Source organism: Coregonus lavaretus (assembly GCF_964263955.1).
Source record: "Coregonus lavaretus genome assembly, chromosome: 20".
Classification (NCBI taxonomy): Eukaryota; Metazoa; Chordata; class Actinopteri; order Salmoniformes; family Salmonidae; genus Coregonus; species Coregonus lavaretus.
The window spans coordinates 29276104-29294202 of record NC_140007.1 but is presented as its reverse complement, the minus strand read 5'-3'; the positions used below and the strand labels follow the sequence as shown (position 1 = coordinate 29294202).

The 18099-nt window shown below is 41.7% G+C and overlaps 1 protein-coding gene across 1 annotated transcript in view; it reads right to left on the bottom strand.

Annotated features, from left to right (window-relative positions):
- Window positions 1–6109: 6109 nt before the first annotated feature.
- LOC311147682 (protein phosphatase 1 regulatory subunit 12B-like) overlaps window positions 6110–18099 on the bottom strand; it is a 34391-nt gene continuing 22401 nt past the window's right edge. The window contains exons 2-7 of the mRNA XM_084184437.1: window positions 12737–12753; window positions 12410–12539; window positions 11621–11725; window positions 11241–11291; window positions 10913–10963; window positions 6110–6800 (exon numbers count right to left, since the gene is read on the bottom strand). Of these exons, the coding sequence (XP_084040563.1) occupies window positions 6714–6800; window positions 10913–10963; window positions 11241–11291; window positions 11621–11725; window positions 12410–12539; window positions 12737–12753 (441 nt within the window). The 3' untranslated portion in view covers window positions 6110–6713. The remainder of the gene's footprint in view (window positions 6801–10912; window positions 10964–11240; window positions 11292–11620; window positions 11726–12409; window positions 12540–12736; window positions 12754–18099) is intronic.

Sequence of the window (18099 nt, the reverse complement as noted above, 5' to 3'; positions counted from 1 at the left end):
ATAGAGGAAAAACACAAGCAAGTTAATTCCTTAGGTGTATTGTTGCACCATGCTCCACACCTGCCAGTTACTTACTTACTACTTACTTACTACATACTACATACAATTCCATTAGTTTGAAGTACATTCCTAGAGTTGGGTAAAGAGTAGAGATACACAGTATCCAGTTAACCCACACTGTTAACACACTGCCTTTTTGATTATTAGCTCATCTGCTCACCCATATTCTCAGGTACACTGAGAGAAAACTGAAACTTCATGCCTTTCTTTCGAAACGGGTTGTTATTAAAAATGCTCCGCAACATGATCAGAGAATAATGTTTTGATGATTTGAAAATCTCAGTCTGGTGCTGGATTGGTTTATTTTTCCATAATCTAAGACTAGTCTAAATTTATCACTGAAATGGCAACAGGAGATAGTCTCTCTAGAGTGTCTCTCAATAACACAGTTTGTGGCTGTCAGTCAACAGAGTTGAGATGTGAAATATGTTTAGGATAAAGGGACTATGAGCCACTGTAAGTGTCTACCATGGCCCTATGCTGGCAAAGCATGCAAGAGAGAGAATATCTGTGTGGAAACTCCAAGGACTGAATGGGACCCTGGTTGACACAATGTTGTTTGTCAGGTGTCCATTCTACTGCCTGCAATCTACCACCTTCCCCTCTAATGCCTCTACAATTTATGATCTATCTCCCTGTTCAGTGCTACTGCCATTAGTCATGGACTCAAAACAAGGATTTCACTTGTTCAAAGGAATCCCTGTATCCGTCTTACAGTCATAAAGGAGACAAGCCTTCCAAGTAATAAAATAAGCAATTCTCAACTACCAGGGACGCCTTCCAATTAGCTGTGTTGTTTTTTACTCACCCTTTTCTTTTCAACCTCAAACACTTTTATTCCTCAAGCACTTTAAATCCAAATGTTCTGTTCTAATTCTACTCTCCGAAAACCAGAGCTTTAACAATTTATTTTATGATGAATAATTCCTGGTAAAAAAGCAAGAGAGTGAATTTGTGTGTGAATCATTATTTTTGTAGGTTTGTTTGATCATTTCTCACCTTGTTTTTCTTGTGAATGCACTTTGATTGTTCTGAGATAATTGTTCTTAAGTTCGATTGAAAGGATAAGATCTGGAAGTAGGTTCCCGTTATGTGTACGTATACACAGATTACCAAACTGCTGAATCTAATTGCACTATACTGGATATCACTATGTTTCGTGGTTATAGATTGTTATTTGATCTATGGAGTTTTTGTGATGAGATGTCGTGAGTTTGAGTCAGGTCTCGTATTCAAAAGTCTTCTGATTGGGAATAAGACACATTTCAATTAAATGATGCTCTTCAGATCCTTCGCTGAATAAGGGATTTTCACATTTTGACTTTCTCTTGAGATACATTTGAGTATAAAACTAATCATATGACTGAATTAAATGTACAATTTAAACATTTAAAAGCCGTAGCAAAATACCATTAGACATTCGAGCCACACTAGTAATTTGATGGGACATGAACTGTCTCTGTGCACCATCTTGTTCCAAACGACAAAATAGTCCAAAGCAAAGCAATGTCTTTCAATGACGGCGGAAAGTACTTGATTGTGTTTAATAACAAGCAGTTTGATGTTTAAACAGTTTGACAACTTTTATACGTTTGGGAATTACAGTAGTAAATGTTGGTTAATGTATTGCTTTTCTCTATTGGACAACTATATCTTTATTTATATGTCCATTAGGGGTCAGATTAGTTATGTTTTATATTTCATTTGATTTAGATTATTCTATATGTTCAAAAAGCAACACTAAAGAAAATACAAAATGCAAGCAATCAAACAACCATCGGTGTGTAGTTTTGCCTATATACATAGTTCATCCATGTTGATACTGCATGTTTCTACAAAATACTGTACAAAAGAGCATGTTTTAGAGATAAAGCAAAAATATATTGTGTACGTATGTGGGTGTCATTTGTCATTTTAATACTCTAACACAATGCAGGAAAAAATATACACTGTATATTTTCTAAATGAAACAAATGTGTATTTATTTTCCATGAATGGGTTATTGGAGAAAATGTCATAATATATTAGAATAATACGATTCTGTCCACGCCTAAACTTTTAGGCAAATTTGTCGTCAAGTACTGTGTGTGAGTTCACGTAGGATGAAAATGTAGCCGCATGCTTGCTATCTAACTCCTTGTGATTTATTTGGATTAATTATAATTTATTTCAAATGTATTTATTTCAAATGTATTTATTTATTTATTCATACAATGTTTTCTTTTGGGATTATTTAAGTCTATGTTTGTCTTCTTGCCAAATATCAGACATTGTAGGGGGGCTCCAAGTTCAAGGAATACAACTATTCCAAAGTGGAACTCTCCAATGATCAGTGCCAATGCTGAAACGTTTACACCATTTGGTTAAAAAGACAAGAAAAAATATCATCCTGATTTTTAGACGAACATGTATTACAAGCATACTACTTAGGATGCTAAAGAGCCTCCCCATAACTGAATCCACACACCTCCAAACTGGACAAAAAGCTTGGAGTCCCCTACTGTACATTCAACTTTTTGGGGGGAGTTTTACTTTGCGTTGGTTTAACGACCTGACACCCTTTGCAATTATGTACATTTTACAGTGTTTATTATACAAATATATGTGTATGTGTAAACAGATAGTTGAATTAGATAAAAACTAAAGCCATAATACTCAAGCACTAACTCTTTAGAGCTCTGCTGTATAACTAGTTATTGATTTGTAAAAAAACAACAACAAAAAAACGTCTTAATCTTTCTAGGTCAGTGTTTCTCATCTATGTTCTGTTCAGAACTCTGTACTCATCTAGATTCTAGAAGGCAAAATACTGAGCACTGAGAGCAGTTGTGAGTTTAGTAGAGTGGATGTGATTTTGTTTTCTACTTTGAAGATGTTGAAGCTGTCTTTATTTTATAAATGTAGTAGCTGATATATTCCAGTGATGTAATTTGTATATGCCTTGTTTTGATAGTATGAATCATGGATCTTCTTATCTCACAAGATGTTATTGAAAATACTAAAAGAAGGCATGCAGAACATTTACATTATTGAAATGTGAGTGTCAGGCTGGCCTGTTGGTGATCCTTGGACTGAGTGCAATTTATTTAGGACCCTAACTGCGATGTGTGGATCCCTCTATTTTCATCCACAGTGGCTTTACAGACATTACATAACATCGTGATCAAAGATATGGCAGAAATATATATCTAACTTGTAACAATGCCAAGCCTCAGCATTATTGATTGATCAACATAGGTTGCGTTCATGGCACACAGTAAAGTTAAGATAAATAATCTACAGCCTAATCTTAGCCACTTTGATGGAAACTAGCTGTTTCAAGTCAACATTTCCTCTAATAGCAACACTATTGAAATAATAATCATAGTGTTGTCTGATGTTTGCAACAATTTTATAACGGGATCATTGATGTTGCTTCTTCACTCAATGTCACAATCAATCCTGTTGAACTGTGACCAAACCAATGCACATGGAACTTTAATCCAGTTGAAGATTTCAGTGTCTTTCCAAAATACTGCCAGTATATCCATCTATATTTACAATTCCATGAAATCATCATCAGTAATCTGTTTGAATCTATTTCAGAGCCAAAATAATTCCACTGATGCGGATGCAGATTAGATGATAAAATAACTGTGATTAAAGGGTCATATGCAGCACATTTTTATTAAAAAAAGTAGATTGTTTCAATGCGTTTTACACTGCCACGGTCATTGCAATCATGACCACCGACTGGACAGTTAGCTGTATGGGGAAAAAGACTGACAACTGTGTATTTATGTATGTTACAGGACAAAAAGCATAGGCCCTTTATAAAGTTAGCGGTTGCAGTGCTAAAACACAGTACTACTGCAACTTACTATACCTTACTATACCTACAGTATACCTATACACTTATATATCTTCATGCCCAGAATACATAAACCATTCTTAAGTGTACATTTAAGTGGTGATGAAAATAATTAACAAACATGTTTTTATTTACAATGTTTAATAGAGTTTAAAATTATTTATATTATAGGATTACCTATTTTTTTGATAGCCTAAATTGATATATCTACTTTATGCACAACTGCTTTAGAAACTAACTGTAGGCTATATCTCAGCGGGGAAGAAACAATGGATTGAGAGCACGATGATTCACACACTACATTCTACAGTTCTTTTGTACTACTGGCTGCTTTGTTTCTATCAGGCTTTTAAATTAAGTATTCAAGTACATTATAAAAAGGGTCAATGTGATTTACAAAGGGATACCATCCGAACTAGAGTCCATCGTATCAAATCAAATTTTATTCGTCACATGCTTCGTAAACAAAAGGTGTAGACTAACAGGGACATTTTTACTTACGGGCCATTCCCAACAGTGCAGAGTGAGAGAAAATAGAGAAATAGTTGAAAAGTCATACAACTTCCATGTAAATAATGTGTTAGGGAGTGTCTCAGTGGGCCTAGGTCACTCACCACCTAACGGTGTGTTCTCCTGTCTCTGTTTGTGTAGCTCACTTTGGGTTTCCTCTTTCTACTGTAATAATCACTATGTTAGTGTTGTGTTTCTATTGTATTATATTTAGAATGCAAAACTGCATTAGGACCAATGGAAGAGACAATTATTGAACTTTTCCACCATGAATTCACTGTTTTTCTGTCTTAGCATTAATGTGCTGTTGTTGTGGAACTGGGCTCGCTGGGGGCTCCTTTGGATCCAGAATGATACTGTCTGATTTTCAGAGGAACGTCGTCCTTCACGTTTACAACATGGATATATATACTGCCAAAAACACGCAGAATAGTACCAACCCTCTCTCTTGAACTCTTCCTTCAATTCTCATTCTCCATACTACAATTGTATTCCTAAACACTCCTTTTTTCTCCTCTCTTTCCCTTCATCCTTGTTTTAAGCCCCAGAGGACCATGGGATTGTGTGTCCTCTGGCTGTGTTTCTACGTGTCTTAGTGTTGTGGTGCGCGTGTTCATGTCAGTACTTGTGCCTACTGTGGATCGCATGTTTTAGCCCTTGACTGGACACAACACGTTGCTCACATACAAACTGCCCACGGGCCGTAAGTGGATGAGCATCGGGGATCCTTGTAAAGTTATCGAGGGAACCAAATAACTCCATACAGATCTATAATAAGTGTTACCAGCTCTGTATGAAACAAATAGGAAATAAAGGCCTTTTAATAAGCTTGGACTCATGTGTTGTCTGTGCATCATGGCTCTTGTCTTTATTCTGTAACCTTTCTACAAGGGGATTTTAACTTCAGCATCAGAGTGTTCATTGGTTGGATTAAGAGCTACCAGTTTCTATCGCAAGATGTCTGGAATTGAGCACACGGTACTGAACAATTCCTTTGAGAAGCACTTAATGCCAAGTGATAAAGATTTTGGTAGAGTGAGAACACACATAATGACAGTTATCACATATTTAACCATCTATAGTTTATTGAGCAAGTGATCAAACCACAGCCATGTGTACAAGTAGCATTTCAGTTTTATCAGTCTCTTATAATACATACATACATGGTAAAGTTGTTTCAACGTAAAATACCGTCTTTAAATATACTTACAGTACATGTGTAGACAGATAGCTGTATTGGTCTTTCAGGAAAGGCACATGTAGTATACATAAAGAGCAGTAGAGGCTGCTGAGGGGAGGACGGCTCATAATAATGGCAGGAACGGCGCAAATGGAATGGCATCAAACCATGTGCTTGATGTATTTGATACCATTCCACTGATTACGCTCCAGCCATTACCATGAGCCCGTCATCCCCTGTTAAGGTGCCACCGACCTCCTGTGAAAAAGAGGCCCTGTGTTGTGCCCTGTGCTATCTGCATTACAAATCATGTACAGGTTTCACTTGAAATAAAAAAATATGCTGTCCATCTCATAACGTGAGGCACTATGTGGACTAATAGTACTGTTTCATAAAATGCTTTGAAGATACATATTAATAATATATTGATTAAAATAGTTGACTATAAGTAAGAATATTCTAAACAAAAAATTCATAAATTATATACAAATATCCAACAAATGTGACATCTGTCTCTCCAGAGACCATGGTACACCACACTAAAATCAAAGCAGGAAAAGGTTAATGAGCAGCTCAGAGAAAATGGTCTGTGATGGAAATTCGGACTTCAATTGAGCTACACACCATAAAGACTAATCATATAAACACCTCATAACAATTGACAATGTGTAATGTTATCAATATCATGAACGATTATTGAAAGTTTTACCTGTGATTGTATTTTCAGTTGTTTTTTCAGCAGTGCACAATGAAGCACAAAATAAACATATGTTTGTGGATGTGATATTGTTTAGAGATTGCTGCCCTGGAGTTTACTGTACCCCAGATCAACACTCTCTTTGTGCGGACGCTGTGGGATGCTATGTGCTCTTCTTCTCACCTTTGACCTCCTGGAATGAAGTGGGCCAATGATCATGGAGGTCAAGGGTCAGGCCAGGGGTCATCTGGAGTTTGATGGTTCCTCACCATGCCTCTGAGAACAGTTAGCAGGTAGGTATCACTGAGCACCATGGTACAGTCTCAGGGTGGAGGGTGCCGAATGCCAATGATAGTGACACACGTTGCAAGCTTCAGGGAAGTATACTGTGACTTGGACAGGGGGCTTCCAATCTCTTACTTGGACAGCTTGCTGATGACACGGATCAGAGCCCCGTTCTCGTCCTTCAGTCTCTGGTTGTCTGATTTAAGCTCTGTCAAGACCTACAGGAACAGAGAGAGCAGCATTATGTTGTCATGGTAGCTAGTTCACTACAAGGAACAGTGGTGACACATACTGTCCTGTAGACAGAAATATGTGCAAGTGACCCTGCCTTGTCCTTTGTCTATGGTCCTTCTTATTTAAGGGACATTGACAGACACATTATATACACATTGTTTATCATTTTCAGGCAAAGTAAGAATGATATGCAATATTTAATCACCAGGAACTCATTGCTAAATTATTGAACACTACAATCTCTACAGTCACTACAAGCAAAGGGTGGACAAAAGGCAGGCTTTCAGCAAAATATGATGTAAAGCAATGAGAGCATGCGGGTACAGTATGATCGTGGAAAAGGTTGGGACATGATTTGGCGTATGGTTCTATGTGAAAACTGCGAACCGAAAGAGAGAGAGAGAGATGCAAGGCAGTCAGCTTCCGTAATCTAGGTCACCTCCCACAGCATGAGTAATGATTAAAAATAACCACAATCTTTGTCAAAATCTCCCCCAACCCCCACAGACAGTGAACAATAACGTTTTGTGCTCGCCTGAAAAAGCCTACCAACACAGACAATGATGAACTCATCCCCCCACTCCTGCCTATTCCAGTTAACGCAATTAAATAGCAGCATATTGTTATGTATTATTACATTTACATTTTAGTCATTTAGCAGACGCTCTTATCCAGAGCGACTTACAGTTAGTGATTGCATACATTATTTTTGACGATGCACACGCGTACACACACACTATTGTGCACATGTTTTTTGGCCAGAGGAAAAGGGTTTAGTGAGTCGACGGATACCAATGAGATCACACATTCCATTCCCACTCCAACATGATTGAGACAAACGTAATAGTTTAAAATGTCAGATTCCCTATCAGCCACTTTGCATTGGACATTGTGGTAAAAGAATGAGCATACAATGAAAATGTCAAATTTGTGAAATGGAAAATTGCAATCATTTTAATCCCTACAAGGTTTCCTTGGCGACTTCAGCACTTTGCCATGCAGCAGTCTCTGAAGCAGCGTCCAGACTGTTTCTGGGTTCGTTCAAGCTGATGATTGAGTGACTTGTTGACTATACTGTAGCAATAATAACCACTGGAGAAACGTCAGGCTGCCACCACTACTGTCCTGGTCTTTACACAGCCTAGTAAATCATGCAGCATGGATGTAGCTAATAATAGATGAAGGGGTTTAAGGGGGTTGCCCTTCATTGGCCTTATGGGACAGTGAGTCAGAGAGAGGCATGCCACATGAGTGAGAGAGGCCTTAAGGTGGAGGAGTGAGAGTGGGAAGTAGGAGGGGGGACCTGCCTGAGAAGAGTGCAGCAGAGAGGAGGGAAGGAGGTTCAGCAGCAAGAGAACCAGAAGGAAGACAGATGAGAGGAGGTGTGGCTGAAGACTCAGGGAGGGGAGAGCAAGGAGGGGTAGAGAGGTGGAGGCGTGGGGGACAGGGGGTTAGAGGTCCTCTGTCTCAGGCAGGAAGGCCATCTGGGAGAGGCGGGCGAGGACACGCAGCATGGCCCTGTTCTCAGCCAGCAGACGCTCGTTGCCGCTTCGCAGTGCCTGCAGCTGAGTCAGATCAGGGAGGGCCTGCAGTAAACACAGGAATACAGAGAGATAGAGAGATAGAAAGAAAGAGAGCAAGGGGACAGGCCAGTGGAAAGGAGGAGGCAGAGCTATAAACACACACACACACACACAAACATTCACACACAAAGAGACACAAAGAGATACTGTAAAAGGAAACAAGAAAGGAATCGGCAAAAGAGACAGCTATGCAAAAGAAAAGCAAAGTGCAGCAGGAGATATCCTTAAGTTTGCTCTCTACAAACCTGGGCAGTTTTAAAAGGCGGTGGGTGGGGAGGTGCTATATGGTTTACATAGCTTGTCAGTCATGCTGGGGTGAGAAGGGGGTGGGGGACTTTCAATATAACCTTCAATTTCAGCCTCAGTCAGAGAGCCCAATAAGTTATAGGTCATAGAAAAAGGAAATTATTAATTTCCCTGGGTTCCCTGGCAGGCTTTAGAGGTAAACCTCAGTGCGGTTTAGTGGAGAGGCAAGGAGGCAGCACACACAGAGACAGAGGAAAACTGAGCCCTGTGTGGCTCAGAGAGTGGCCTCAGAGGCTTCCCCCAAGAAGCCCAGAGAGGAGAGGAAGGCTGGGTAGAAAGGGAAGAAATGAAGGTGAGCCTGGAGGGAAGGGAAAAGCTGGGGAGAAAGAGAAGAGAGAAGCCCAGTGAGGAGAAGAAGGACACAGAGAAAGAGAGAAGAGAAGTGAGGAAGGCCAGGAGAAAAGAGATGGAGGAGATCCAGCTGCTAACACCCCAGGGAACCATTTGAAGTCTGCCTTTACTCGGACTGAAGAATTCATGGATATGTCAGACTGTTTCTCTCTCTCTCTCTCCTCTCCTCTCCACTCTCTCTCTCTCCTCTCTCTCTCTCTCTCTCTCTCTCTCTCTCTCTCTCTCTACTCCTCTCTCTCTCTCCACTCCACTCTCTCTCTCTCCTCTCCACCCTCTTTACTTTCCACTCTCTCTACTCTCCACTCTCTCTCTCTCTACTCTCCACTCTCTCCTCTCCACTCCCTTTCTCTCTCCACTCTCTCTCTCCTCTCCTCTCCTCTCTCTCCTCTCTACTCTCCACTCTGTTTCTCTCTCCTCTCCACTCAAAGAGAAACTTGTCAATAGTGGTTCTTCAGAACAGTGTGCTGTGAAAGACTTACTGAGACTTACGGAGAGAGAGAGGAGAGGAGAGGAGAGGAGAGGAGAGGAGAGGAGAGGAGAGGAGAGGAGAGGAGAGAGAGAGAGAGAGAGAGAGAGAGAGAGAGAGAGAGAGAGAGAGAGTGGAGAGGAGGAGAGAAAGCGGAGAGGAGAGAGAGTGGAGAGGAGAGGAGAGGAGAGGAGAGGAGAGGAGAGGAGAGGAGAGGAGAGGAGAGGAGAGAGAGAGGAGGGGAGAGAGAGGAGGATGTAGCCAGAGGGGTGAGATTGAGAGAGCATGCTTAATTATTTATTCCTCATGATGTTTTAATGCTCTTGAACTCTTTGATTTTTAACCAGAGCTGAGTCCTATAGATAAATTCCCACATTTTGCCAGTGCTGGAGTTTCAGAGGCTGCCAGGAATAATCCTAGCCCATTATCCCAGAGAGACCCATCCCACTGGGCACACCCTGGTTGAATCAACGTTGTTTCCACGTCATTTCAATGGAATTACGTTGAACCAAAGTGGAATAAACTGTGAATTGACGTCTGTGCCCAGTGGGATATTAGAGAGCCATAGAGTAACCAGAATTGTAAAACATCGGACAGACACTATGGCAAAATAAATATGTAGAATCGCATCAGACCTATGTGAAAAGAGGAAAAGTATGTCTGTATAAGGTTGTCTGTATAATATCTCTAACCCAGTGGGCAAAACCGGTTGCAATGATGTCAAAGCAACCGAGTTTCTGGTTGTAATGATGTTGCAGCCTGCCTGCTGGGATATGACTTTACATACTTCTAATGTGTGCCAATGTGTGTGTGTGTATGTGTGTGTGCAATGTGTGTGTTTGTGTGCACAGGCATGTGTTCATGTCCAGGTCTCTAAAGAGGTGAGGTGACAGGCAGGTGTCAATCACTTCTCCTTGGCTCCCAGACAAGACCACTCACCGTCCCCCAGGTCACAACATGGGGTCAAACACTCTGTTCCCATCTTCCGTCTCACTTCTCTGTGTCACATACTGAGTTGTCATCATAACCTTTGGCTATTGCTAGAAGTGGTTCGCACTTGCTTAAGGTTCACATCTATTCAGTCTTGAATTATATTAATTATATTCAGCCCGTCGCTCTTCGAAATGCTAAATATGCACAATTAGTGAAGGAATGCTTAACATAAGCAGGTCCTTTGCTCTTGGACGGAGCCTGGTATTCAGCTGGATCTAGGTCAGTCAGTGTGTAGCCAACAACAGACAGCAGGCCTGCTCCTCTCTCTCTCTCTCTCTCTCTCTCTCTCTCTCTCTCTCTCTCTCTCTCTCTCCCTCAACCTCATCATCACCTGTTTGCCTATAATAACCAAGCAGGGCAATGTAGTGACCTCTCCCTGTTGCAGTGGAGACCTTACCTTGAGCTCTTCCTCCATGTCTGTTACCCTCTTCTCCAGAGCCTGTTTTTCCTGAGGAGAGGAGGAGAAATGTTATAGCAGGTAGTTCAGGTCAGAATCATAATGGACGTTAAGTTAAATTAAGAGTTATTTTTCATTCCCACACATGATGATGAGCCCATAGTGGAATGAACAGACAGACACCAACACACTACAGTAAGTAAGTAAAATATCTGAAAAAAGAGACTGAGATCAGAAAAAAAGAAGAGAGTGGTAGAAAATGTAGATGTCAAGGTGTCAGGATTGGAATGTTGAGAAGTCCTCAAGATGTATAACACGTTATAGATACCCTTTTCTCTGATTCAAGTACAGTGGATCTTTCATATATTCTGTCCTGTTTCTGTAAGACAGAGTGGCACAGTTATCACAAAGTGAAAAATAAATATGCAGTGGGTTGACTTAAAATAGAATAAAACAGAATTTGAAAACTTTGAAGGGGATACACTGGTCCGTTTTCAAAGCACCTTGCGGTTGCCTTGAACTTTGTATAGCTCAAATGCTATATGCATGCTGTTGAGACGTGTGAACTACACTGAACTTAATTAAGATGGTCGACAGAAGGCTATGCAGGACAGTCTCAGTGTTGTGCTCAGTATTGAGCTTGGGGAGGGACTCTATTGTATGCCTGATAGTCATCAGCCAATCAGACCCACTCCTAGTATACTGTACCTGGGTAACTTTGTCCAGCTGGGTGCGTATCTTGGTCAGCTCCTGTTTGCTGTCATCCAGCCGGGACTTGAGCTTGTCATTCTCTGCCAAAGCGTCTTCATACATCTGAAAGAGGACAAATCAAAAGGTTAACGCTTATGCCACTTGGAGATACAGTACCTTGTCATATGATAACATTTTCCCCACAATAGGTCAGCTCTGTAATCTCTGCGTCAGGTGAATCAACAAGAAGTGGTTATGTATTACATTGATCACTTTTTTCCCCATACACAACTCTCTCCTGATTAAAACATGGATGGCACTGTATGTGGGATAAAACAAATGTACATATGGCATCTATTTACCGCAGACCACATGTATGGCGTTGTGTGGGCGAGCGGTTTGCTGATGTCAACGTTGTGAACAGAGTGGTGGTGGGGTTATGGTATGGGCAGGCATAAGCTACAGACAACGAACACAATTGCATTTTATCAATGGCAATTTTAATGCACAGAAATACCGTGACGAGATCCTGTGAGGCCCATTGTGAGGCCCATTTTTTAAAAGGTATCTGTGACCAACAGATGCATATCTGTATTCCCAGTCATGTGAAATCCATAGATTAGGGCCTAATGAATTTATTTAAATTGACTGATTTTCTTAAATGAACTGTAACTCAGTAAAATCTTTGAAATTGTTGCATGTTGCGTTTATATTTTTGTTCAGTATATTTAACGTTTATTTAACCAGGTTAGTTTCGTTGAGATAAAAAATTGACATCTTCTGTTTCCCTTCTGGGTTCTACATTACCTTCTTGTAATCCCTGGGGCTGGTGTCGTCTTCCTGCTTGTTCAGCGCTGCCAATCTGGTTTCCCTACGTGTGTAGGAGCTGGTTCTGCCCAGGGGTTCAGCCCTGTTGTCCCCACCACCAGAGTACAACCTGGGATGAAGGACGAAGCACAGCTCCTTGAGTGGGGGGTGTGCAACATCCAGCAACTCAGCTGACATTACAACAGTGTTTGAACACTGACATACATAACATACAAACATTGAGTGCTGTATGTGTTTCTCATGAAGCTAAAATAGCAATCAGGTTTAGAAGAAAGCAAGAGAAGGAAGATCTGAATCTGTACATACCTTGATGCCCTATCATGCTGTAAATGAACAGAGAAAAAACATGTTAGCGAAGTGTGACAATGTATTACAAAAACCTCTTACTGTATGTATGAAATCATTTTGATTAGAACTAGCAGAGTGGTTGAATCTGAGACATTTAATTTGTATGAAGTATCATGCAGAGACTTCAGACAGAGTAAAACATTTTCCATGAGGACACCATGGAGAGAAAAAGAGAACCTTTATGTGACATCCAACCCACAATGTGTTCAGATTACTTGCATCCCAAAGGACAGGAATTGCATAGGCCAACACAAGTGATATTCTTGTGATATATACAGTGCATTTGTAAAGTATTCAGACCCTTGACTTTTTCCACATTTTGTTACGTTACAGCCTTATTCTAAAATGGATTAAACTAAAAAATGTCCTCAAACATCTACACACAATACCCCATAATGACAAAGTGAAAACAGGTTTTTAGAAATGTATACTAATTTATTAAATATAAAAAACAAAAATATCAAATTTACATAAGTATTCAGACCCTTTGCTATAAGACTCGAAATTGAGCTCAGATGCGTCCTGTTTCCATTGATCATCCTTGAGATGTTTCTATAACTTGATTGGAGTCCACCTGTGGTAAATTCAATTGATTGGACATGATTTGGAAAGGCACACACCTGTCTATATAAGGTCCCACAGTTGACAGTGCATGTCAGAGCAAACACCAAGCCAAGAGGTTGAAGGATTTGTCCATAGAGCTTTGAGACAGGACTGTGTCGAGGCACAGAACTGGAGAAGGGTAACAAAACATTTCTGCAGCATTGAAGGTCCCCAAGAACACAGTGGCCACCATTCTTAAATGGAAGAAGTTTGGAACCACCAAGACTCTTCCTAGAGCTGGCTGCCAGGCCAAACTGAGCAATTGTGGAAGAAGGGCCTTGGTCAGGGAGGTGACCAAGAACCCGATGGTCACTCTGACAGAGCTCCAGAGTTCGTCTGTGGACATGGGAGAACCTTCCAGACGGACAACCATCTCTGCAGCACTCCAACAGTCAGGCCTTTATGGTAGTGGCCAGACAGAAGCCACTTCTCAGTTAAAGGGCACAGTCAAAAGGCACCTAAAGGACTCTTAGACCATGAGAAACAAGATTCTCTGGTCTGATGAAACCAAGATTGAACTCTTTGGCCTGAAAGCCAAGCGTCACGTCTGTAGGAAACCTGGCACCATCCCTACGGTGAAGCATGGTGGTGGCAGCATCATGCTGTGGGGATGTTTTTCAGCGGCAGGGACTGGGAGACTGGTCAGGATCGAGAAAAAGATGAACGGAGCAAAGTACTGAGAAATCCTTGATGAAAACCTTCTCCAGAGCGCTCAGGACCTCAGACTGGGGGCGAAGGTTTACCTTCCAGCAGGACAACAACCCTAAGCACACAGCCATGACAACGCAGGAGTGGCTTCTGGGACAAGTCTCTGAATGTCCTTGAGTGGCCCAGCCAGAGCCCGGACTTGAACCTGATCGAACATCTCTGGAGAGACCTGAAAATAGCTGTGCAGCGACGCTCTCCATCCAACCTGACAGAGCTTGAGAGGATATGCAGAGAAGAATGGGAGAAACTCCCCAAATACAGGTGTATACATTATTATTTTTTATTTGATTTTTTATACAATATAAAATAATACAAAATAAAAGTAACAAATAATTAAAGAGCAGCAGTAAAAATAACAACAGCGAGGCTATATACAGGGGGTACCGGTACCGAGTCAATGTGCGGGGGCACCGGTTAGTCAAGGTAATTGAGGTAATATGTACAGTGGGGAAAAAAAGTATTTAGTCAGCCACCAATTGTGCAAGTTCTCCCACTTAAGAAGATGAGAGAGGCCTGTAATTTTCATCATAGGTACACGTCAACTATGACAGACAAATTGAGATTTTTTTTCTCCAGAAAATCACATTGTAGGATTTTTAATGAATTTATTTGCAAATTATGGTGGAAAATAAGTATTTGGTCACCTACAAACAAGCAAGATTTCTGGCTCTCACAGACCTGTAACTTCTTCTTTAAGAGGCTCCTCTATCCTCCACTCGTTACCTGTATTAATGGCACCTGTTTGAACTTGTTATCAGTATAAAAGACACCTGTCCACAACCTCAAACAGTCACACTCCAAACTCCACTATGGCCAAGATCAAAGAGCTGTCAAAGGACACCAGAAACAAAATTGTAGACCTGCACCAGGCTGGGAAGACTGAATCTGCAATAGGTAAGCAGCTTGGTTTGAAGAAATCAACTGTGGGAGCAATTATTAGGAAATGGAAGACATACAAGACCACTGATAATCTCCCTCAATTTGACCCGTGGGGTCAAAATGATCACAAGAACAGTGAGCAAAAATCCCAGAACCACACGGGGGGACCTAGTGAATGACCTGCAGAGAGCTGGGACCAAAGTAACAAAGCCTACCATCAGTAACACACTACGCCGCCAGGGACTCAAATCCTGCAGTGCCAGACGTGTCCCCCTGCTTAAGCCAGTACATGTCCAGGCCCGTCTGAAGTTTGCTAGAGTGCACTTGGATGATCCAGAAGAGGATTGGGAGAATGTCATATGGTCAGATGAAACCAAAATATAACTTTTTGGTAAAAACTCAACTCGTCGTGTTTGGAGGACAAAGAATGCTGAGTTGCATCCAAAGAACACCATACCTACTGTGAAGCATGGGGGTGGAAACATCATGCTTTGGGGCTGTTTTTCTGCAAAGGGACCAGGACGACTGATCCGTGTAAAGGAAAGAAGAGATTTTGAGTGAAAACCTCCTTCCATCAGCAAGGGCATTGAAGATGAAACGTGGCTGGGTCTTTCAGCATGACAATGATCCCAAACACACCGCCCGGGCAACGAAGGAGTGGCTTCGTAAGAAGCATTTCAAGGTCCTGGAGTGGCCTAGCCAGTCTCCAGATCTCAACCCCATAGATCATCTTTGGAGGGAGTTGAAAGTCCTACAATGTGATTTTCTGGATTTTTTTTCCTCATTTTGTCTGTCATAGTTGACGTGTACCTATGATGAAAATTACAGGCCTCTCTCATCTTTTTAAGTGGGAGAACTTGCACAATTGGTGGCTGACTAAATACTTATTTTCCCCACTGTACAGGTAGGTAGAGTTATTAAAGTGACTATGCATAGATAATAAACAGAGAGTAGCAGCAGCGTAAAAGAGTGGTGGGGGGCAATGCAAATAGTCTGGGTAGCCATTTGATTAGATGTTCAGAAGTCTTATGGCTTGGGGGTAGAAGCTGTTTATAAGCCTCTTGGACCTAGACTTGGTGCTCCGGTACCGCTTGCCATGCGGTAGCAGAGAGAACAGTCTATGACTAGGGTGGCTGGAGTCTTTGCAATTTTTAGGGCCTTCCTCTGACACCGCCTGGTATAGAGGTCCTTGATGGCAGGAAGCTTGGCCCCAGTGATGTACTGGGCCGTACGCACTACCCTCTGTAGTGCCTTGTAGTCGGAGGCCGAGCAGTTGCCATACCAGGCAGTGATGCAACCAGTTAGGATGCTCTCGATGGTGCAGCTGTAGAACCTTTTGAGGATCTGAGGACCCATGCCAAATCTTTTCAGTCTCTTTAGGGGGAATAGGTTTTGTCGTGCCCTCTTTACGACTGTCTTGGTGTGCTTGGACCATGTGAGTTTGTTGGTGATGTGGACACCAAGGAACTTGAAGCTCTCAACCTGCTCCACTACAGCCCCGTCGATGAGAATGGGGGCGTGCTCGGTCCTCTTCTTTTTCCTGTAGTCCACAATCATCTCCTTTGTCTTGATCACTTTGAGGGAGAGGTTGTTGCCCTGGCACCACACGGCCAGGTCTCTGACCTCCTCCCTATAGGCTGTCTCGTCGTTGTCGGTGATCAGGCCTACCACTGTCATCGGCAAACTTAATGATGGTGTTGCTTGAAACATGTTGGTATTACAGACTCAGACAGGGAGAGGTTGAAGATGTCAGTGAAGACACTTGCCAGTTGGTCAGCGCATGCTCGGAGTACAGGTCCTGGTAATCCGTCTGGCCCTGCGGCCTTGTGAATGTTGACCTGTTTAAAGGTCTTACTCACATCGGCTATGGAGAGCGTGATCACACAGTCATCCAGAACAGCTGATGCTCTCATGCATGTTTCATTGTTACTTGCCTCGAAGCAAGCATAGAAGTAATTTAGCTTGTCTGATAGGCTCGTGTCACTGGGCAACTTGCGGCTGTGCTTCCCTTTGTAGTCTGTAATAGGCTGTAACGTAACAAAATGTGGAAAAAGTCAAGGGTCTGAATACTTTCCGAATGCACTGTAATTCACCGGGACCCTGCATGCTCTTCTCTCCTGCTCTGAAAGAGTTCAGGGTTTGTCTTTATTTTTTACTATTTTCTACATTGTAGAATAATAGTGAAGACATCAAAACTATAAAAGAACACATATGGAATCATGTAGTAACCAAAAAAGTGGTAAAAAGATCTATATATATATATTAATATATATATAAAAATATATTTTAGATTTTAGATTCTTCAAAGTAGCCACCCTTTGCATCTCAACCAGCTTCATGAAGAATGCTTTTCCAACAGTCTTGAAGGAGTTCCCACATATACTGAGCACTTGTTGGCTGCTTTTCCTTCACTCTGCGGTCCAACTCATCCCAAACTATTTCAATTGGGTTGAGGTCGGGTGATTGTGGAAGCCAGGTCATCTGATGCTGCACTCAATCACCCTCCTTCTTGGTAAGATAGCCCTTACACAGCCTAGAGGTGTGTTTTGGGTCATTGTCCTGTTGAAAAACAAATGATAGTCCCACTAAGCGCAAACCAGATGGGATTAAGTGTGCCTTGAATTCTAAATAAATCACAGACAGTGTCACCAGCAAAGCACCCCCACACCATCACACCTCCTCCTCCATGCTTCACGTTGGGAACCACACATGCAGAGATCATCCGTTCACCTACTCTGCGTCTCACAAAGACACGGCGGTTGGAACCAAAAATCTCAAATTTGGACTCATCAGACCAAAGGACAGATTTCCAACGGTCTAATGTCCATTGCTTGTGTTTCTTGGCCCAAACAAGTCTCTTCTTCTTATTGGTGTCCTTTAGTAGTGGTTTCCTTGCGGCAATTCGACCATGAAGGCCTGATTCACGCAGTCTCCTCTGAAAAGTTGATGTTGAGATGTGTCTGTTACTTGAACTCTGTGAAGCATTTATTTGGGCTGCAATCTGAGGTGCAGTTTCTTTTTTTTGTATATATATATTTATATTTCACCTTTATTTAACCAGGTAAGCCAGTTGAGAACAAGTTCTCATTTACAACTGCGACCTGGCCAAGATAAAGCAAAGCAGTGCGATA